The 22,947-nt window shown below is 37.8% G+C and overlaps 1 protein-coding gene and 1 long non-coding RNA gene across 2 annotated transcripts in view; one reads left to right on the forward strand and one right to left on the reverse strand.

Annotated features, from left to right (window-relative positions):
• The window catches only part of ANOS1 (anosmin 1), a 133,463-nt gene that overhangs the window by 56,104 nt on the left and 54,412 nt on the right, over positions 1 to 22,947 (reverse strand). The window contains exons 3-4 of the mRNA XM_059465949.1: positions 6,970 to 7,032; positions 3,608 to 3,830 (exon numbers count right to left, since the gene is read on the reverse strand). Coding sequence (XP_059321932.1) covers positions 3,608 to 3,830; positions 6,970 to 7,032 — 286 coding nt within the window. The remainder of the gene's footprint in view (positions 1 to 3,607; positions 3,831 to 6,969; positions 7,033 to 22,947) is intronic.
• LOC132070398 (uncharacterized) lies at positions 9,535 to 18,691 on the forward strand. Its single transcript, XR_009417973.1, has 3 exons — positions 9,535 to 9,591; positions 11,881 to 12,002; positions 18,534 to 18,691. It is a non-coding gene; the product is annotated as an uncharacterized LOC132070398 (long non-coding RNA).

Here is a 22,947-nt window from a genome sequence, read left to right on the forward strand (position 1 = left end):
ATATGTTATGTATATTGCCAAATTGTTGCATTTCAGAGAAAAAGATATATTTCTAAAATATTACTGTAATTTCTCATTACACAGTGACACCAAAAGACGCTTATTTATGTTGTTATACTGCCAGTAATATCACCTTTCTGAAAACATCTGTAGTAGCTTGAAGGAGAAAACAATTCTTCAAATTGGATATCTTTTGATTAAATCAACAAATCAAGTGCTAGCTACGTTTCTCTAGACAGAGATTAGGAATATTTATTTTTGAGTGTGCAGCATTTTGTCACTTGAGGATATGTCACAATAAAATCTCTGTGTTGACATATAAACCTTCTTAGCAAGTAATCATATGCACTTTAGTTATTTTGTTGTTTCAATGACTGTCCACATAAGCCACCTGCATGTGTTGGTTAGAGAAACTGTTTCCTACTCAGACTGCCACAGATGACTTAGTACCGAAATTTCCTCAAGTGAACAAACCACTTTTACATTTTAAGGCGTGTTCTTAAAACCTGAGTACACAAGGACCTAAAACTAAATGAAAATCATCTTGTAGATCTTCAAGAAACCTAAAATCCACCTTAAAAAAAATACAGTACCTAAATGTGGCTATCACAGTAGTTTAGACCCTGGATATCCTTCAATAGCCTAAGGTCATAGCCTAACATAATGAACATTACTTTGGATTTCCATATTTGCAAATCCTTCTTTAGTTATGATACACAACAATCCCACAATTTGCATGTTCAGAAAACTTCCATCTGCTTTGCATTAGGGGCAGTTGGATTCACTTGATTGCAAGGATCTCGGTGTTATGTAATCATGTGCAGATGGAGCACGGCAGCACAAACAGTGAGAGCACGGCACAAGTGCACTTTAAAATACTTCTGTGGAACCAGCACCATCAGTTTAATATCCAGATGTGAAGATCCAATTACTCTTCAATGTGCCTTTTCTTATGTAAGTGATCAGCCCCTATTTTCATGCTGGAACAAACTAGCTCTCAGTCTGCAGTGCTCCAAAGTTTGCATTAGTCCAAAGTCTGCAGTGCTTAACCAAAGAATTCAAATCACTGATCGCTGTATGTGTGCCATAGCAGAGTCCAGGAAAAATGGTTCTAAAGGTGTCTTTCAAACAGCACATGCATCTCAGTGCCATGAAAAGTAGCTGCACATTGGTGTGTCATGAAAACCTGTATCTTAAACATTGATTCCCCCAGAATTCAAAACGTCTCCATTGGAGTGCCTTGTAAAGGGTACATCCATGGCATCAACACAATTGCACACAGAGTTCTGCAAGCACTCAGAGATGAGCACATTTAAAACTGTACACTATGTTTATAATACAAAACTATTTTGCTTTAAGCATGAAGAGTCATAAAAGTGTGGGTGACCATCTGACCCCAGTTATCCTACCATAATCTTGCCACATCATCAGACCCTTTGAATGTCCAAATCTTCCCTTCACAATTTACCTTTATCTACACAGATTTGCAGAGACACTTTCTCAAGTCCTTCACTAGTTAGAGACAGTGTAAAGAAGGGGGGGGGGGTGAGGCCATAAGAGTAGGAGAGAACATTTGATATCTCCACTAAAGGGATATAAATATGTGAAGACTACATAACCAATTAGTAATACTCCCAACAGAGATGCAAATTTACTTGTTACATTAATCCAAAAGCATTTGTAATATGTCCTTGGTGGCAGTGTACTTATATTAACTTGGGTTTTTTTTTAGGATTTGACTTAAGCACTCAGTATTAGAGAGCAAATTAGTCCAGTAATCCAACAGATCAGATGGGAATTTTACATCTACTGTTGTAACTAATCTCCAGCACTTGATCAACAGTGAAACTATGGAAACTTCTGCAGACTCTTAGATTCAATCTGAGTTCATTTTCAAGCTGTGAGCGCTGTCAAAATGATAAGAATAAGTACTGAACTTATTCACTAGATCTTAGTCATGCTTGCAGAGTTTGCTCTTCCTTAGTGACAGGAAGGTCATTTACCCCTGGAGGAAATGAATAGCAAGGCTGCTCCACTTCTATTTGTCTTTTGTTGCAGCAAGACAGGTTGAAGAGGCTAATTAGCTGAATTCATCGGCTGAGAAGGCAGTAGGGTACAGAGCTTGCCCTTCCTCTGCAAGACATATATGCTCTTACAAGCCAGCACCTCCTGCAGATCGGTGATAAGATGTTAGGGAAGGTTAGTTCTGCTCCCATTTAATCAGGCCAAACAGAGGAGACCTTCCAGTGTGTGGTTACAGAATGTACCACATCCTGTCATATGCTCTGTCAGCTCCAGGAGAATCTAATCTTGTTTTATTTGCTTGCTTGTTTTTACCTTCTCCAGTTATTATATTTACTGGAATGCTTTGCAGTTGTGGCATGGAGCTTGAACGCGTAAATCATTACACACACAACATGAATGCCTCTCTACCACTCTGGTCATTTGTCTCAGTAAGACAAAAGAAACAAGTAAGTGATCCATTTTAATAGCTTTCATTTTGAAAGGTGCTATATGTTGGTGTGTACCAATTCCTTAGAGTTTTAAAGGGGCTGCTCTAAAGCATCCTGCAGACAAGACAGTTTCCTTTCTGAACACACTGAAAAAGATTTATTAACATTTTAGTTAAAATAATTAACTTAAAAATAAATTCACCATCTTCTTCACCCATTTTATATGTTTCCATCCACATTTGGAAATAAGCATGGATTCAAACCTAAGCCTGGAGCTTAGATCAGGGTTCAGCTGATTAGACTCCCACAGAGAGCCCACTCTATCTGAATAATAAGTGAATAACTGAATAATATTTATTTTTTATCACTGACATAAGAAGATTTTATTCTTGTACAAAAACACCAAGCATGTGGTAAAAGAATATTCTTTTCACAAATGCTTATTTTTCTGCATTAGGAGAACATTTTTCAAATATTTAAGTATATAAAGCTTTTTTAAATTCCAGTAAATTAAACTCTGAAATTTGTCTAAGCAAAAAATTTCTTGGTTTATATTATCTTTTCTAAGGATGTCAAAGAAAAGGTTTATTCACAGAATCTCAGGACTCAAATCAATTACATTTTTTTAATAAGATTGCCTTAGATTCAAATAATGAATTAATATACATCTGTATGCAGATATTATAATCTTGCACTATATTGTTCTGTGTTGATTTTTCTTTAACCAGATTATTTCACAGTTCCTACTTGGTAGTCCCATCTGCTTGTCTTGTAGACAAAAATGTTATTTCTGATTACCTGAACTGTTTACCATTAAATATTTTCCTGCTGCATTCTCTCTCATCGGCATCAAATAAAGTGAGATTTCACCTAAATTGGCAAAGCTTGTTCTGCTTAAGCTGACTCAGCCACAAATTTACATTCCACAGATTTCCAGACATGGGCTTCACAAGGAGGGAAAAAAATCAGAAATTGAAGCAACATTTCTCTCTGGTTTTCCACCCTTTCACTGTGCAGCCACATCTCTACAGGTACCTCTCCTTTTTCTTCCTATCCATAAAAACTCCCAGCAAATGGGAGTCCTGGTTTACCAGGAGACTTCACCATGGCCTGAAGTTGTTAGCCCAGTATGAGTACATATTAATAATCTCTACCTTTATAGAGATTTTTTGGAATTTGGCACGTGTGACCACATCCATTGGAACAGCATTTCTTCACTCCAGAACATTCAATATCAGCTTCACAGCTTTCAACACAGGCAGCTGCAAAACCACTGGCCTTCTCAGGTGCTGGGCAGTCCCCTTGCTTCACAGACAGGATGTACTTAAGGAATTCACAGCTAGTTAGGCATTCATAATTCTTCTTGGGGAAAAGAGGCTAAAAAGAAAACAGAAGAAGGGTATGTTTTCAACAGGAACAATGAAAAAGAAAACATCCCAACCAAACCCCATCAAAGAAAAAATGTTATAAATTTTCCAAGACCTCCTAAAGGATTATTCAGATTTCCAGCTTTTGCAAGACTTGCAAGACTATCCCTGAATATTTATATATTCAAGCCACTTCTGAAAAAGCATTCCAAGTACAGAATGATGAATTCCCTCAAGTAAGACCACCATATTTAATGGAACTGTGTTGTTTATATCTGCCAGCTTTCCCTTGTTTTCCTCACATTGACTGGCTATAAAGTTGCTCAATGACAGATTAAAAACACTCTCAAAACAAAGGGGAAGCAATGGTCAGACAGTCTGCTGTTTTTGGACTACCCCACATTCTTTTCTCTGTACTTTACAACACTTTCCCCACAATATCTGATGTAATGCCATTCTAGATAAATAAGAGAAATGTTGTTTCATTATACTGTTTGAACTAAGTTGGCTAAGACAAGATTTTGCAGCATCTTTATGTTCTTGCCAGCATAGTAGTAATTGTATAATTCTTCATGGAACTGCATTTATTGATAAAATGATCAGCAGAAAATAAAAATTAAAATAAGCTTTAAAGATATTGATTAAAAATCAAAGTGAATGCTACTTACTAGAGAAATCTAGTCCTAGATATTTAAGAAGATGCTTCAATGCACAGACATTTCACAGCATATGTTACACTCAGAGGTTTGCAAGGTCCACTTAAAAGAGTATTTAAAATAGCTTCTACAACCCTGAGAGAATATGGTGTGTGACATGGAAATTACATTTCCTCTTAGTTTAGTTTGGTGCAGAACCAGCTGAAGTGATTCCCTCAGAATGACTGCAGCATGTAAGTGGCATTGTCTGCAGCTGGTCCTGCCATACCACAGCAACCAAAAACCTTCCACCCTGACAGATCTGATTTACAGGCTCCTTGCCTACACAGGAGTTACAACCCACTCTCTATAGCCAACAAGGCACGTAACTTCTAAAACTTCTTCCATATTCAAATGTTTTATTTTCTTGTTTTTACTCTTCCCATATTTCTGGTGAAACGAGGAAGCCTTGGCTATTACAGAGGCCCAGGTGTTTCACAGACAATTCTCTAAAGTCGCTGTGGCACAAGAATGTATCCCTACATTAGCTCTTCCATTTTTCATACAGAACAGTCCAGAATCTTGAACCAAGCTTTCAGGCATGGATTTGGGTGTTACAGGCTTTAACCAGCCTAAATGCTGCAAAAATTAGCAATCTCTATGCCTTCTACAGACCCCAGTGACTCTTGGAAATGCACTCCTGCTTTTCTCCCCATTGGAATGCACCTGATGCCATGGTTAACCAGTTAAAAAGCTAAATGAGTAGGAAACTAAGTTTACAGGGGAAAAAAAAAAAAAAACAAAAACAAAAATAAGGAATCAGATAAATTGTCCCTCAGACATAAGGTTCCCTTTTAACATTCAGTAATACACTCATTTGGTAAATAAGAAGTAACACATGAAGCAGGAACTTTGAGAAACACAAATTGCTAAATTGTTGCTTCCAGATTTTTTACAAAATGCAGAAAGATTGAAAACACTCTCACAGGAAAACAGCCTTCTTTCACTCAATCAATGTCTATGGAGTATGCATGAGTCTGAGATAAAGGAAAGTGATCCCGGGCTTTTGTGTTTGAAGCTAATTTCAAATCCTAAAACATCACAAATTTGCAGCTACTTAATTAAAAATGTTATAGCTCCCTGAGGCATAATACGTCCTCAAGGCTTCTCCTCCTCACCCTATTTCACAGCTCATTTTTCAGTTAGCTGCTAAATGTGCTGCTCCTCATTATGGGCCTTTGAAGTTCTAAATTTAGCTTTAACCACAAAACACTAATCAAAGAAGGATGCTCACTGTTTTTAGCTACAATAGAACAGTGTTCTACAAATGTTTTCATTTTCAACCAATTTTATACAAATTTTCACCCATATCTGGAAACACATAGTCTGAGTGAAGAGCGATATACAAGAACAACAAAAATTAGATCCACCAAAACTGCTTTTTTACAGTACTCTAGAATTTGTATTTGCGAAAGTAGCAAATAATCTGAGATAAAAAATTCTTGCAAGGCTTGGTTTCCATGAGAAACTTTTATTTTGTCTTCTGTGGTAGCTACATAGATCAGTAATTTAGTAATCCCTTTTAACACATATTTTTTTAGTTGAAATTACAGCTTTTTCTAATCATCTTCATGATGCTTACAATAATTTAAACATAGGACATTCTCTTATACCAGAAAAAAGTGTCCACAGTAAAGAGAAGGAGTTAAATCAGTGTACCAGTAAGATCATTATATCAAGTAAGGTAATTTCTATTTTTTTACAGGAAAAGATTAAAGTCTTCCTAAGAACTCACTTTCATAGACTTGAATATATTTGAACCTTTTCTGTAATAAGGCAAATTTCTATTAAGCTGATACTTCCATTTTGAACTAAAAACCACTTAAGAACTGCAACAGATCACTTCCACCAACTCAGAGCCATGTTTCAAATCTAATAAAAAATCTCCTTCTTTGTTCTAGTTTGACTGATTCAAGTTTGCTTCTTCACAGATTATTGTGATAGATGGTGCAAAAATAGTTTTCAAAACATTTGCTCTTGAATAATTCCATATTTTGATATTAGTCTTCTGAACTTCAGTTACTCCTGGGGAACTACTCTTCTGTAAATCAGACTGACTTTCACATACAGAAAAGTCATCTGTTCTAGCTATCCTGCACAAGAATTTTTCACACAATAACATTTTATCTTTTAAACAAAGATTGTCTTCCTTGCACATGGTCAGAAAAGATAAAAGGGCAAGTGGTAGAAATAGCAGCTTAGAGAAGGGATGTCAGAGCACCTTCTGAGAGATGCTATGTGTGACTGGATTGAGTCTTTACAAGTCCAGATAAATCATTTGGTCAGAAAAAAAATTTAACTCAAAATTAATATAGCTACATTCTTAAATGTGTATCCTTTCAACTAAAGGCAAATGCTGCCAAAATACCATGGTTTTCAGCTGTCTCCTTGAAGCCAATAATTTAAAGAGGCTGCTAGAACAAAGTGAGAAAGCGTGCCCTTGGGCTGACCTACCTCGCAGAAGCTTTGGCAATGGTTTTCCTTCAGGTCCCAGGACTCTTTGCAGGGCTCCAGGCACTAGGAAGAATCAGGAGGCAGAGAAGTGTCAGAAAGAGAATGAAATAAACAACCACAAATAACCTTATTTCTTCTCCAGTTTTTCGGCCCACAGGAAGTTAATAATCCACTTCTCCTGGGGATAAAATTGTGTCAATGAGTCATGGTGTCAAAACAAGGTCATGAGAAGTCATGGTTAGATCACAAGAAATATTTTCAGTATTTCTTACAGTACAAGGCAATTGACTCACTTGTCTATTATGCCATCCTACTTTCCAACTTACTGGATGTAGGTCTTAATACCAACACCATGTTGCTGGATCACAGAGACTGCCAAAAGCACTACTCTAAACTACAAGAAAGTGAAATATTTTCCTCACTGACCAGCCTAAAGTAGACAGGCACATTTCCTTCCCAAGCAAGAAACTATTTCATCAGGTTGTGGAATAAACTCAGCAGAGGTTAAAACACTATTTCTGTATAAATGGATAATGTTCACTGGTCTGTTAGCAAAATCACCTTATTTCAAGTACCATATCATCATTATTTCACCTTCAACCTCTGTTGCAATGGTTACACACAGAGCTGAGATACAGAGCTAAGCTTCACACAGCATAAAGCAAAATCACACTGTTAAGAGCATTTACAACAACTGAAACATAAATTTAAATTCACATCCAGAAATCTTTTCTCTACCTTTGTTAAACATAAAATGTTGAAAAATACTAGCATTGTTGGGAGCTAATGATACCTACTCCTCCTGGTAATAGTGGAAAGATACTTATTGTACCAAAACTAAAGACCTTTGACATGCAATGCAGTATTTATGTAGTTTCCTTTTATGCACGGTATTAGATTGGATCAATATACATTTATGCTATTCAAAATCAAACATGAATACATATAGGCTGCACCTCAGTGGTCCACTTGTATCATCAATAAAAACAATAGTGTTTTAAAATTAAGCATTTTTCTTACTAGCAACACAGCCTAAAAATGTAATAAAACCATTAGTCACAGAGGCTACATATTTCAGAAAAAAGATACCACTTCAGCATTTTCTTTTAATATATATATATATATATATATATATATATATATTAATATTTTAGACTCAGTTTCTAGCTCTTCAAAATTCACATGCTGTATACAGATTAATTAGAGGATACATTATAAAATGTCACTGAAGTCAGTAAATTCAATTAATTCCACAGTGTTGTTCCTCCTGTGGTATAGATACTGCACATGAGCTCAATTCCCTGTCATGTAATTTTACAGTTCTCCTGTTCAATGAATTTAGTCCAAAAATTACTGAGATATAAGTGGTTTAAGCAGAAAATGAGAGACGGATGCCCAAGACTGCCAGGTTTGTTCAAGGTGTTTGTACCAGTCTGTATCTCCAGTGCAAATAAGGCTGCAGCACCTGACACCTCCTCTGGCTGCACTCTGTTTCAAAAGCCGCTCAGGACAGCCCAGGCTGATTTCACTGGGCCCCAGCAGCTCCTGCCTCAGGGCAGGCACAGACAACGGGCACCCTCAAGAGACAATGGCCCTAGAAGCTCTGCCTCGGGCACAGACAATGGGCATCTTCAAGGGAGGATGGACGAGATGAACCAGGCCTGAGCAGCACCCTGCAGTCCAACTGCTCTTGGAATACGTCAAGGAAAAGAGATGATGGAGCCTGTCATAAGGCCTGCAGAGACTCTTACAGACTCTGGTTAGGGTACACACTTACCTAAACACTTACATAAAAATAATCTCCCTACTCCTGCTGTATGAGGAGTCCCCAGAGCACTGGGCCAGCCTGGCAGCATGGGCAGCTGCAGAAGCCGACAGCCTGCCTCTAGTGGAGCTGTACGATTGCACCATGTTGGGTGAGGAGACTGGAGCTGTACCATGGCACCATGTTGGGTGAGGAGACTGGAGCTCTACCATGGCACCATGTTGGGTGAGGAGACTGGAGCTCTACCATGGCACCATGTTGGGTGAGGAGACTGGAGCTCTACCATGGCACCATGTTGGGTGAGGAGACTGGAGCTGTACCATGGCACCATGATGGGTGAGAAGAGTGGAGCTCTACCATGGCACCATGATGGGTGAGGAGAGTGGAGCTCTACCATGGCACTATTTCAGGTGAAGACACTGGAGCTGTATCAGTACACCATTTTGGGTGAGGATGGTGGAGCTGTACCATGGCACCATGTTGGGTGAGGAGTAGCTGCTAGCAGACTAGCAACAAAAAAGGTGCCAAGATCTGGAACTGTCTTGCTGAAGAGATAGCCATTAACCTTGCAATAGCAGAGATGAAGACACCTCACAAACACAGGTTTGTAGGGGAATAGAACATAAGTAAATAAAGGTAGTATAGAAAGTAATCTTACCCCTAAAGAGTTGCAGCTAGCCAATTATTAAGGATTAGGAGCAGGCCTGATGTTAACAGGCCACAGCTGTAGCCAATAATAAGAAGAGTGTTATAAAAGAGTGGATTGGTTGGCTGAGGGGAGCTTGAGTCAGTTGGCTGCTGTGAGGACAAGGAAGAGTCAGTGCCTGGAGGAGCTATCTGTGAGAAACATCAAGGAGGTATGAAACTCTAGCAATATGGAACCCTTGCAATGTAATGGCAATAGAACTCTTGCACTATAATGACAACACAGGTCTGTGCATTTCTTCTCTTGGCTAACTTGTTATGAAGGTTATTCTACTTCCCTAAAGTGGGAAGTAGAAACATTGAAAGCTTGGATCCAAGTCTCACCTTTGAGTCTTTGACTTAAAATGAAAATGAGCTGAGATCCCTCCCACTGCCTGGTGATCTGATTCAGAATTAGGAGAAATCTGGGCAGAGAGCAGCTGGTTTGGGCTCTACTTTATCTAATAAAAAATACCTTGCAGACATTGCCACCTGCCCACAGAAGCTAGGCTGAGGCATGAAGATGGCAGACCTCCAGCAGGCAGCAGGGCAGTGGCACAGGGAGCATCCCGGCCATCCATTTGGCAGGTGCCACTAGTCCCTTGGAGCCACCACCCACCCTGCCCTGGCACCACATGTGGGCTCTGCCCTGCTGAGGCAGGATGAGATGTGGGGCACAGCACTGAACATTAGGGGACAGTGGCACTGGTCAGTAGATCATGGGGGTCAATCACAGCGGCCTTGATAACTCAAATCCTCCTAAAGGGCTTGTTTCATCAAACACAGTGCTTAAATCTGGAACTTGGAGGCTTTATTTCCTCATCCAGACTACTGCAGAGTGATTATTTTCTACTAAGTAATTGTATCAAAAGCCAAAATTGCTAATAGAGAGCACCCCAGTATTTGTCATCCCTCAAAATTTGAGGGGACGGAGGGTGTGTACATGCACACACTCTCACAGATACAAATCTATGCATAATATATTACTACAGACCTGCTGGTATTTAGACCGCATAAAATCGGAAACAAGGAGCAAAATACTCTTTCATTCAAGGAAAATGGGTTGTGATTGCTTTAAAATATTTTGAGTTGAATTTTTTATTTCATCTTTAAAACAAATGTGTATTTATTTAAGGGCCATGTTAGAGAATTCTTTTCTGTTCGAATTTTTAATCTATAAATAAAGCAACCAGGAGATCAGCATATGATGCATGCCATTTACATTAGTTACTAAAGGGGTTTTCAAAATTAAGTCTACTAACACTTTTGCTTAGGAAATGATGCCTTTGATCTGAGTGGAAGAGAACTGCACCGACAGAGCACTTTTCAGAATCTAATGAATTGCAAAACATTATTTAAGTACTGAAATACATATTTATTCAATTACTATATATTTATTAAAATATATTTAAATTAAATGGCTGTAAATTACATATTTTTAACTTTTATACAGCAAAAAAACTTATTTGTCAGAGTAGAAGAGACTATCCTCAATATTTTTGTCTAAAAAGGCTTTTTACTTCATCAGAGTAGAAACTAAGACATATGCAATCTGTCATAAAAACAACAGAATCTAAATATTACAACTGGACTATAATTATCCTTTTCATTGTAATTCACCATTGCCACTGCTTCCAACAGCAAGTTCAGAAATTATTGGTTTATGTTTATAATACATATACAATATAAGTGCTTTGCTGTCCTATGGAACTTAAATATATGGAACTTAGATGGTTGGGAGAAAAAAAAAGAAACAAAAACAGCTTTTACTGGACAATCTCCTAATAACTGGCCATGCATGAGAACAAGTACCTGAAAAATGCATTTGCTCACTATCAGACACTACCTAGATAACAGAGTCAGGAATTTACCCAGAGTCAAAGGAGACTATGCTGTTCATCAGTCCCAGAGATAATTATTTTGTGATGGGTACATTTAAATATACAATTGCAGCCAATGGAACCACGAGAAAAGTGATTTTGAATATGGAAATCTCAGCACAGGGGCAGTAAACACAACATAAAACAGAAACAGGCAGCAAGAGAGAAATAACTATTTTGATATTTGGGCTTTTTACACATCTTTAATGTTTTAAAGATGTTTAAAAACATCTTAAAGATGTTTAAAAAGCATCTGTTTCTCAAAAATCAGGTTGTGAGATGTCTGAAGAACAGTAAATGGACATTTACATAGTTCAAACCAATGAATACCACAGTAGCTTGGTGAAAAATATTAGGAGTCTGGATGCCCATTTGAGGAATGTACAACATTTTTGTCAATTCATTTTATAAAAATCTATTTGCACATTTGTCTCTCCTGAGTTAACTCATGTCCTAAACTTTTAGATGAGTATAAAATGAAGTACTTGCATTCTGCATATTAAAATGAAAGAAGTGTTTGGTTCTGAAACTGAAGTTAGACACACTTTATTAAAGATCCTTTTTTTTTTTTTTAATCTGCAGTTTAAATCTCTTCCCCAAAAACCACAGATGTGACTGTATGTTATAAAATTAAAAGCTCAACAAAAGGTCAACAGGACTATATGCAGTAAGAATTTCAAGAATGAAGAATCCTGCACAGGCAGGTAGGTAAATCTCATTGCCCCAGTGGATCATTCCCAGTGCTCTCCAATACCCACTCTCTTGGGCAGCTCAACTGATTCAAAGGCTGCTCATGAGCACTGCTCCATGTGAGTAACTCATGGTATAACACATGGTATTGCACTCAGCTTGTGGGCACCTTTCTTTGAGACCAAGTGCCAAAGACGAGGCATTGCAGCACTTGAGCTATTTCAGCAATTTCAGGTGCTCATACACCCTATCAGGTCAGGCACCCCCTGAACACATCTGTCTTGTTTAAAATAAACTATTACCAGTAAAGCTGATCTAAAAAATCAGTTACTCAGTCTGAAAAAAATCCATGAACCCCAAGAGAAGGGTTCAACTGCAGAATCAGTAGCTGCCATACTAGCTTGCAGGTTGATGTATGCTGTTCAAGAAGCCTCTGAGCATTTTGTGAGATCCATTTTATGCCAGGTCAGCCTCTTGCTTCTCTCTTTTCCCTCTCCTCTCTCATTAGCAGAATGAATCATCAGAGCACTAGTCATCAGCTTTCTAGAACTCGGTGTGATATTGTGACATTTTAGCTCTGTCCTGGTTTAAGCTGGGACAGAGTTAATTCTGTTCACAGTATTAAAATGGCATATGCTTTGGATTTGTGCTGGCAGCAGTGCTGATAACACAGGGATGTTTCTGATGCTGCTGAGCAGTGCTTAAAAATACTTACACACAGCATCAAGGCCTTTTCTGCTTCTCACCCCATCCCACCAGGGAGGGCTGGGGGTGCAGGAGATGGGAGGGGACACAGCAGGGACAGGTGATCCCAACCAATCCGAGGGATATCTATCCTATGCCACAGGGCATCCTGCTGAGCACATAACGATGGGGAGGAAGGAAGGGCAGGGCATTCAGAGGGATGGCTTCTGTCCCCCCAAGTCATTGTCACATGTGATAGAGCCTGGCTTTCCTGAAGATGGCTCAACACCTGCCTGTTCATGGGAAACAGTGAGTGAATTGTTTTGCTTTGTTCAGATGCACAACTTTACCCATAAAACTCTGTTTATCTCAAACCACAAGCTTTATCACTTTTCTGAATCTCTACCCCCATCCCATCATGGGGGGAACTGATGAGAGGCTGTGTGGGGCTTGGTTGTCTACTCAGTTTAAACCACAGCCAACTCCTAAATACAGTTACACAATGTAGACTGGGAGAGGCCTACATATCTTCAAAACTTTGAAAGCCTAATGGAAACAGCTGTGAAACATAATCTTTTTGTGTAAAATAGTAGTTTCATGTGGCTACCTGGAGTTACTCCTCTGTTTATGTTAAAAAGGTTCTCATGAGAATTACACTAGTAATATATTTCCCTTGTAGCTGAATAAACAAAAGGGTTAAATGACAGAGAATGGTTCCCTGTCTGTGCTGCCTCTTTTCCCTCCTGTAGGTCAGTGAGCATCACGATTTGGTGAAAGGGAGTGATTTTGTATTCAAGGATCAAGTCTTAATTAAATTAGTTACAGTTGGGGTTTTTCTGTGACATTATCATGTACACTGGGAATCCAGCTGATACTGTCTAAAAGTATTGCTAATTGTAGAGCTGGTTTTGAATGAAAGCCAGGTCCTGGGTTTTAAATCGTTAAGGGGTTTTAGATTTCTTGAAATGTGTTTTTTATTGTTCTGTATTGATGACATCCTGATGTGATTGTGATAGGATAGATGATAAGGAACAGGTTGCTAATGTGGAATTTATCATCTGCAAGTACTACTTTATTCTAATTAATGAGTGTTTATATCCATATATAAAGAAAAGGAAAAATCCTTCATTTGTAACCAACATTTAGACAGTCTAATCTTATGCTTTAGGGCTAGCAATGATTGTGTTGTACATTTTAGAAGTCTACTGCTGATAACAAGGAAACAACAAAATGGCTGGCACAGAAATGAAGGGAATGGTGTCTCTGTTGGAGGTGCAGTTACAGCTACCTTAACTATTCTGAATCCTCAACAACTGTAAGGTAAAACAATGAAGCACAAACCTCCAGGGTCCTAGAGCTGCAATTACAGACTGACAGGGACAAGGAACAGCAGCCACATGGCCACCATCACATCAGATTGTAACACACCACACAAGGGTGCACCTGCAGGTTGGGATTCATCTGAGATGGACACACCAAAAATCTTCCCTGGTAATTCTCATGGGACCTCATGCAAAGCAACTTGGCATTAAAAGTGCCCAGGGTTAGGTTGTAGGAATGCAGCATTTTGTCTTGAGCACTAACATCAAAACATAACAGGGAGTATAAGCTATTCAGCCCTGACCTTAGTCAAAAGGGTATTTCCTGGCAGATTTTGCTATATCCCTTATGAAAACAGTAACAAAACTGTATAAGAGAGATACAAAACATATTATATATGCTACTGATATTTATTTTTAATAATTCTTATCTAATGAGGATGACATATACAACCTGCAGGTGAAATACAGAACTTAAGATGTACCACTTACTTTAGATAAGAAATACTTTTTAAAATTGCATTTCTAAACCAGCATTAAGAAGTTTAACTTCTGTTTTCACATCCAAGAAGTGTGCTCTCAAGGAAAGGGTTTCTGCAGATGGGACTGTCAGTGTCTCATAGCAGTCCATTACAACCTTCACCTCACCAAGCCATGCAGAACATACCTATATGTATTTTCCAATTACAAAATTCTGAAGGACATAGAAAAAAAAAAATTGTTCAAAATAATATCCAGATAAGTAAGAGAAGGAGAATACACTGACACATTTCTTTGAAGCTCTATTTTGCTACTTTAGCAGAGATGTGGTCAAAACCTTGAGTACAGCCCTGCTCACTCAGCCTCATACAAGGCTTAGAAACACAGCTAGTGAAGCAACCTACAGCAGTTTTAGCTGCAACTGTCTCCTGTCTGTTACCAGCACTTTGGAGAGTGGCCTGGTCATTCAAATGATTACTTCAGAGCAGAATGGAGCGTTTCTGAGAAATTCAACTGGGTGCAAAGTTGAGCAGCATACTTTAAACTGCTATAGCAAATAGCTGCATTTGGTGTGTATTTATTTTACTTGGGTGTGGAGGGACTGAAAGCACACACAGAGACAGGCATTACCACTCTCCACAGTTATGCAAACTTACCAGTATCAAGTTAGGACTTAGAGTAAGGGAAATATTCAGAAGAGCCAATAGTTGGTTATCTAACAAAAACATGAGCTTGCAACATTTATTTTTCTTAATTGCCCAGTTCATTTCAGTGCACAGCATCAGGGTGCCAGTCCCACAATATTAACTGTCAGCAATTTGAGTTACTGAGTACCTTCAATACCCTAAGCAAATAAAGGAAGCCTTATGACCTATAGGATCTAACTAGGAACAATACCAGTATTTCCTGGAACAGAGATAGGGAAAGGGCTAGTCACAGTATATCAGTTAAGTCTGTCAGACCTTTAAATATACAAAGTAGCATTACAGGCTTTGTTCCTAAAATTATGGCACCAGAAAGACCAAGACCATTGCCAAGAACTTCAGGTCAAATATTCTGCAAGTCCATGTAGCCTTTGTTGTTAATTCCCAAAATTAAACAGAAAGTAAAAGGTGCCATAAAAGTTGTACACATACTAAAGGCAAGAATCACTGAAAGTGTTGAAAAAGGAACTGTTTTGACATTAAATATTTGAGAAGTAAATTACTACTAAAAAAATAAATTAAAAAATAGAAAAAGAAAGAGGGGAAGTCATACTATTGCACTTCAGCTGAAATGTAGCACTTTCAACCATAATCCTTTTAGAATGAAAAAAATTTTCAACTCTGACAGCTTGGTATCTATCTGTATAGCTCAGTTGTCTGGCATGTCAAATTTTGCCAGCAGAAGTGTTTGTTTGAAAAGACAGAATAATCCTAAGACTCATTTCTATGTTTCTATTCTTTGTTACCTAGTCAAAATCATGGCCAGCAATGTCAACAGAAAGTTGGCTCCCAAACATTTGTTCATTCCTGACCAGTTCTTGTCAAAATTTGTTTACAAAGTTTTGTACCAGCATATGAAACCAGCATATGTACTTTCTTCTCTTTTTCTGCCTCATAACCTGAAGTTTAACAGTCACCAAAGAACAATTTGAGATCTTATTTTGCCTGATTTTGAAACATGGAATTGAACTCAAATTTCCTACATTCAAGATTAATCTCCTAAACATAAGAGTATTTGATGGAGCCTTCTCTCCCCTGTTGAAGTTGTTTCCTCTTGTATAAGCAATGAGTTCTTCTCTAGAAGAGAGACTTGAATGTCAACCCTTCACCATGAAGAGGTATGCCCTAGCAGCATTCCTGATCCTCCTGGAGTTCTTTTGAAATGCTTAGAATAGATACAAAATATTTTGGCTCTTTCTCAGTGCCATAGGTGTTCCACCACCACTTCTTTGCTACAGAGATAATACTCTCTTATACTCCCTTCTTTTTTTCACATCTTTGATTCACCTACCAACCTACTATGGACTTAAAATTGTTTTTCTAATTACCTCTATTCAAGTGTTGCCTCAAAGACCATTTCCCTATCCTTCTGTTACCTTGCTTCTATGTGCTGCATCAAGAGCCAGCTACTTTGGGGTTTTTTTCAACCCTTTCCTAGCCCTTATTCTAAATCTCCACATTCTGAGTTTTCACCCATCAAGATTTAAGGCATAGAATTGGCAAAATGCTATGAAGCAGCAAGTCAAGCCTGGAGCACAAGTGCACACACAAAATACATACTGCAGCAATGAGCATAAATTATTTTAAATCCAACTAAGAGTGATACTTTAAAAACATTAAGAAGCTCTCTGTAACAGTCTCCTTCTGATAGTGGTAATAGCTTTAATTGCTTAGTGCCTTCCTGCTTCTTTCTGTGCTGTTGCTTACATACAGACTTCTTTGGCAGTGTAGCTACTGTATTAATGAACAATGAAATGAGCTCCCTCAATTAAACAATATTAGCAGTTTTGCTTCTCTGTCCAAACTTTCTTCAGGCTGCAGCCCTGCTGTGCAGTTTACCAGTAAACTGATTTGCCATGTTTGCATCTGTTCCACCAATCTGTCATAGATCAGTCAACCTTTTCCTTTATGCTTTTAAAGCTTCTCCAAGATTGCATCTGGAACTTACACAGTAAGCAACGCAACAAGAAAATTTCCACCTGTACGTCCCTACTGTTTCTAGGTCACTGTTCCCTGCCACCCTCCCATGCAGATAGAATAAAAATAACAGTAAGATTTACTGCTACAAACAACACAAGACTGCAAAATGTGACAGCTTTTCCATTCCAGACATTAGAATTGTGGAAGGATTTTCACCAGTTGTTTCCAGCAGCAGTGATAGTGCTCAGCTCACAGATAACTTTATAGTTGCACTTGATGACCTTAAAGGTCTATTCCAACATAAATGACTCTATGATTCTATAAAAATAAGCCCATCTTATGTACTAAAACGTCTCTCTCATAAACTGCCTTTTCATTTTCTAATAGTTGACCATTTGCTTTAGTGATTTCATAATACTTATAAAGTAAAAGTGAACATAAATATTTTGACATTTTATATATGTAAAGAATTTCCATTGAGAAAACATCATTCTTTTAATTTTAAACAGACAAGGGAAAGCCTCTTCAAGCTGGCACTTTCCCCTTCCAATCTGTTACAAGGCAGCTTCAGAAAGCCACACACAGTCTTGTTATAAACACCATCTTGCTGTGCAACTTAAAGTGTCTGTCAGAGCAGCGCTGTTCTCTCCAAGAAAAGTCAATTTTTTTGTTGCCATTTTATAAATGAGTTAAACTAGTGAACTCTTCTGATAACAGATGACTTGCCTTATACATCACCCTGCAAATTCACACATACATTTCTGAATGAGGGAGCCGCAACTAAATGTTCTTTTTGCTTGTATCCACCACAGTTCTATGGTTTTATAGACCACCGAACAATCAGAGAGGACAAAAAAAAAAGGGAGGCCCTCTTTGTCTAAATCGTTACTTTGTTTCTCTCCCCTGGCCTTCCATTTCCCTCCCAGCAGTACCACCACCATCAGAAGCGACATATTCCGCATTACTAAGCAGCAAGAGCCATGGGGCTTTTCACTTCCAATTTCACGGCACAATAAAATGCAGTGGTTGTTTCACTGGGGGACCTGAAAAGCCTTCCTTTGTGGGGCTGCTCTGACCGCCAGCTCCAGCATCACACGCTGGCAGCGGGCATCTGTGCGCGCCTCTCCACGCAATTATGGCAAAAGGGGGAGCAAAAGCAACAGAAACATTAAATAGGAGGTTGTCTAGGAAAAAAAAAATTAATCCCCTACTCTGAAGCATGCGTTCTACTGCCTGGCCTAAAGAGTCTTAAATATATCTCTTGTCCACCTCATTGACAGACCAATCATTCTAATAATAGTAACTCAAGAAAGTTTTCATTGTGCTCAGAAGTTATGCTTGTTGTAGATTAAAATCTATTGACCTAAAGTAGACTGATGATCTAAGAGGAAGGAAAAAAAATCTAAGGACAATAAATTTGGATATTTTTAAATTTCAGAGTAAACCAGTGAAGATGAACAGCAATAACAAACAAATATGGTGCTCCTACAGGTACTTTTAGAATTGCATTTTATTTATGTAATAGAAATACTGCCTAATTCTATAAAAGTAGAAGCTATAATTCAATTGATCCCAAGTACAACAAGAAGAAAAAGGCAAAAAGGTAGAGGAAATTCTGACAAGTTTTCTACATTTATCTTGGCTTTTTTCAGATATATTCCCTCTATACACTGAATGTTTTTCTGTCCCATCTTTAGAAACTCTATTGTATTCATTGAATCTTTTGTGAAACGACAATGTGAATCCTTTCACAATAATCTCTTAATGTATCTTAACACAATCTAATGAAACATTGAAATTACTAAAATTCTTGTATTTTACATGGTAATTCATAAAATAAACACTACTTGGAAATATTTTAAAGGTTAGATAGTTTCACATATTAGCTGAGGGGGAAAAATTAAATCTAAAATAGCTGTTTTGTTTCAAATTCTTTCAAGTTATTAAAAAATGCCTTCTCTCCTATTATTTTTCAATGCCTGACACACATGAGCAAGGAGGACTACAGATCCATACAAAATTTCTTTATTTCTAATTGTTACAGGTTTTTTAGGTTATGGTTATGTGATGAGCATAAACAAATCTAAATCCATAATGCTATCAAAACATGGGCAGTCCTGAACTGAGACTAGCTACTACTAACCTACTCCTTTTGATGTAAATGTGCTAAAAGAGGCATTCTAGATGAAAAAATGACCAGTTTTTAGGTAAGCAAACTTCCCCATTCAACTCACTTTGTAGTCTCATAAAAATCAGATGTCTGGGTTGGGGACTTGGGCTAAAAAGAAAGAGAGGAGTCTGTAAACACCTCTTTAACTGAGAGTCTGAACTTAAAACAGCTTAAGCCAGCCATAAAACCACAGTCTAAAAGCCAGCTAATATCTGATTTTCCCTCCAAGGCTGAGTAATGAAGGTTAACATTATGGTGCTGAGAGGTAAGCAGGACAAACTGGCAGCTGAGTTAATAAATAAATAGTTCTGATTAAACTGTCATAGAACATAAACTGTTATATCAAACTTCAGCCTTCTGCTGGAAGAATCGAGCTGGATACATTTTCCCTGTCAATAGTCTGGGACAGACTACTGGGCATTTCCACTTCCATTTGTACTTCCAAGGCAGATGGGAAGACAATTTGGCTGTCCAGACTGTCACAGACTGTCACAGACTGTCACAGACTGTCACAGACTGTCTGTACTCCTCAGCAGTACACTCTGCTTTCAGTGCACATGAATTTTATAGTTCACCTCTGCAGCTCAAACAGGCATCACTACATTTCATCACTGTATAAACTTAGATTGATAACTGGGCAAACAAAATTCTTCTCAAATTTGAAATTTAGCTGATATGTATCACACATCATTCCTAAAAGCACTCTAGAATTGTGACTCAATAGGTATGGGGGTTCTTTTAGCTTTAACTTGACAGCTATGTATTTTAATTAATTATCCACTGATTTCAAATGTTATTCAAACACACTGATCTTTCCTGTCACGAACTGCAATACATAAATGCAAAGAGAGTAATACACTTCTAGACATCCTAAGGTGAGCTATCACAGTGTGCAGATGTAAAGATGATGAAATGATCTTTAACACTTGAACTTGATGATCTTTCCAACCTAACTGATTCTATGATTGTTGGAAATGGAATATAATTGTGATAAAGGTGATGCTGTAGCACAGTAAAAAAATGTTCATTGGCCTTTGGGATATGTAATGCTTCACCTGGTTTTCTGGCATTCATCTTAACAGGGCTCTTGAGCAAGTTCTCAGAGGAATCAGAGAGTAAGATTATGGAAGTGAATTGGCATTAAGCCCCAGAGAACAACTGTCTTGAAAGCAGCACATTGCATAGCACTATGCTGGCAGATGAAATGGATAGCTTGCCTTTTTATGCAAATATATGCAAGGAAAGGCACACTAGTTAATGAACTACAGCCAAAGGGTCTGAACCAGAAGTCATAATTCCAGATTAAATCAGCACAGATTGCAGGTGCCCACCAATCTCAGGAACTGACTCCCTCTGATAGCTCAGAGGCATCCTAAATCTCACACTAAGGCATGTCTAGATAAGAGTACCAGAATGCTCAGTGTGGTATAGCAAGCATGCAGCTGTGAGCTGGCCTGTACTTACTGTCATTGTCAACTGCAAAATTTGACAATCCTGAAAAATCTTTACTTGAGAACTCTGGAGTTGCAGCAGCTCTAACTGGATGATTTTTTTTTTACCACACATCTCAATAAAAAACAGGGTTAGGTTGGGCAGGAGTGATAAGATGGCAGGTTGGAAGACTCCCTGCAATTGGAAGAAAGAAAACAATGGCACAATTGATGAGGGAAACAGAAAAGGGGAGCTGAAAACACAGTCATACAAACCTTTCTGTGTGAAGTCATCTGTAAGGACTGCAGTACATCCTCGAGGGTAAATTAATGTGTAAACAAATACTGCAGCTTTTCACTCAGGATATTAGCATGTTTTTTATTTTCTAATAGCATTATTTTCTCTATAGCTCTTTTAATGAAATCTTCTAGGGATTTTCTTTTATTAATTAAAATCTTCTTTTGAAACCAAACATCAGGAAAGAAAGTACCAAGGACCATTGCCCATTCACAGATATCTATACCCAAAATAATGGGTAGCTTCCAGCTGCTATTCCTGAAAGCCAGACTTTTTCTTAGGTATCTCAACCTGCCAGCCCCACATGGAGGCCTCCAGAACTCTAAAGAGGCTCCAATGGAACCAGGAGTTCATTTGTAAATAACCATATGTCCCCTCTGCAGGATTCAGTCTCAGATATCTGAGCTGCATGAGACAGATGAGGCAGGGACTGAACTTGTCACTGGCTGAGGGGGATCTCACCAATGCAGTCAATGGCAAGTGAAAAACCACCCAGTGGGTGACACCCTGGTGTTTCCTACAGGGCAGGATAATTATCTCTCTGGAGGTTACTAATTTGATCCTTGTTGACAACAGTCTGGATATCTCCATCACATAATAGCTGTAGAGAATTCAAGATTCAGGTGTCTGAATCTCAAATCCTATCAGTGATCAAAGTACTGTTAATTTGATTGGCACGGTGCAATTATAGTGTTGAGTAACCACTTCTTACCCAGCAACTGTAATACTTCAGAATATTCCTGAAAACAGAATACTGTAACAACTATTTCAGGCAGACATTTATAATCCCGTAGCTATATTCTGTTTCTTAAATACAAAAAGACTCAGAAAAGTAGATAGAAAGAAAACTTCTCAAGAAGAGACTTCTGTCCAAGACATAAAATATAATCTGTTTCACCACCAGTCACGTGATTTTACATGCTACATAATTTTTCTCATACTTATTCCCTCAACCAAATTTTAATTTATATAATTTAATATTGCTGTAATATTTTCAAATATTTCAAATATGTTTAGGCCTATAGATGGAACCAACAAGACACTAGTTTTTGCTTATTCAAGCAAATTATCTTTGTCTTTTTATTTTTTCCACATTACTTCTTTGGGCAAATTGCTGGAGGTTAATATATAAGCACCTTAGGGTAACCATCCTATATTTGTATGAATAAATGCATCAATTGATAATGTATAATAAAAACTAATTCTCTATTTTCACCAATCTCAGTAAAAGTTAGATAAAAGTTTCCTACTACCATGAAAAATTGTCATGGCCTAGAGACAAAACTACTAGTACACTGAAAATATTTATAGAATTACTTGTAACATAAAATAGATATACAGTCTGTATTGTTAATGCCAATTGTTACAAACCAAATCAGGAAAAAACAACCCTTTTAGGGAACAGCTCAAAAAGTTTTGACTAGAGGTTTTAGATACATGAGAATGAAGAATATTTCAGGATTTGACAACTAAAAACATCTGAATAATGCCTGACTGAAGAAATATAATCCCTCTGTTCTGCATTTTACAATTGCCTAATGGAACGCTATAAAAGTCTACATGCATCTGACAAATGTGCTCTTCAAGTATCCTAAAATTGCTTACACATTCATATAGAAACAATCTCAGTATCAGAGACCTAATTTTGTGCTTCAATTAAAACATGCAATCTTCATTAAAATTAGTAGAAGCTGTCTAGGCAATCAAGGAGACAGATTTTGGCTCAAAGTATCTTAAGAATAATTTATGTATTTGGCACAAATTCCAAAACAACATTTAGGCCAAACCACTTACATAAACAATCTTTCTAGTCATATTCTTACAAAAGGCAAGAGCAGTAACAGCTGTCACAGCTCATTGTCCAAACACATCCATCTCTTTTTAATTTTAACCTCTTAGACTAATCTATACCTGAATTTTTAAGACACTTCAAATAATGTCTTTTTTAGTTTCC

The sequence above is a fragment of the Ammospiza nelsoni genome, chromosome 2 (assembly GCF_027579445.1).
Source record: "Ammospiza nelsoni isolate bAmmNel1 chromosome 2, bAmmNel1.pri, whole genome shotgun sequence".
In the NCBI taxonomy this organism is placed as follows: Eukaryota; Metazoa; Chordata; class Aves; order Passeriformes; family Passerellidae; genus Ammospiza; species Ammospiza nelsoni.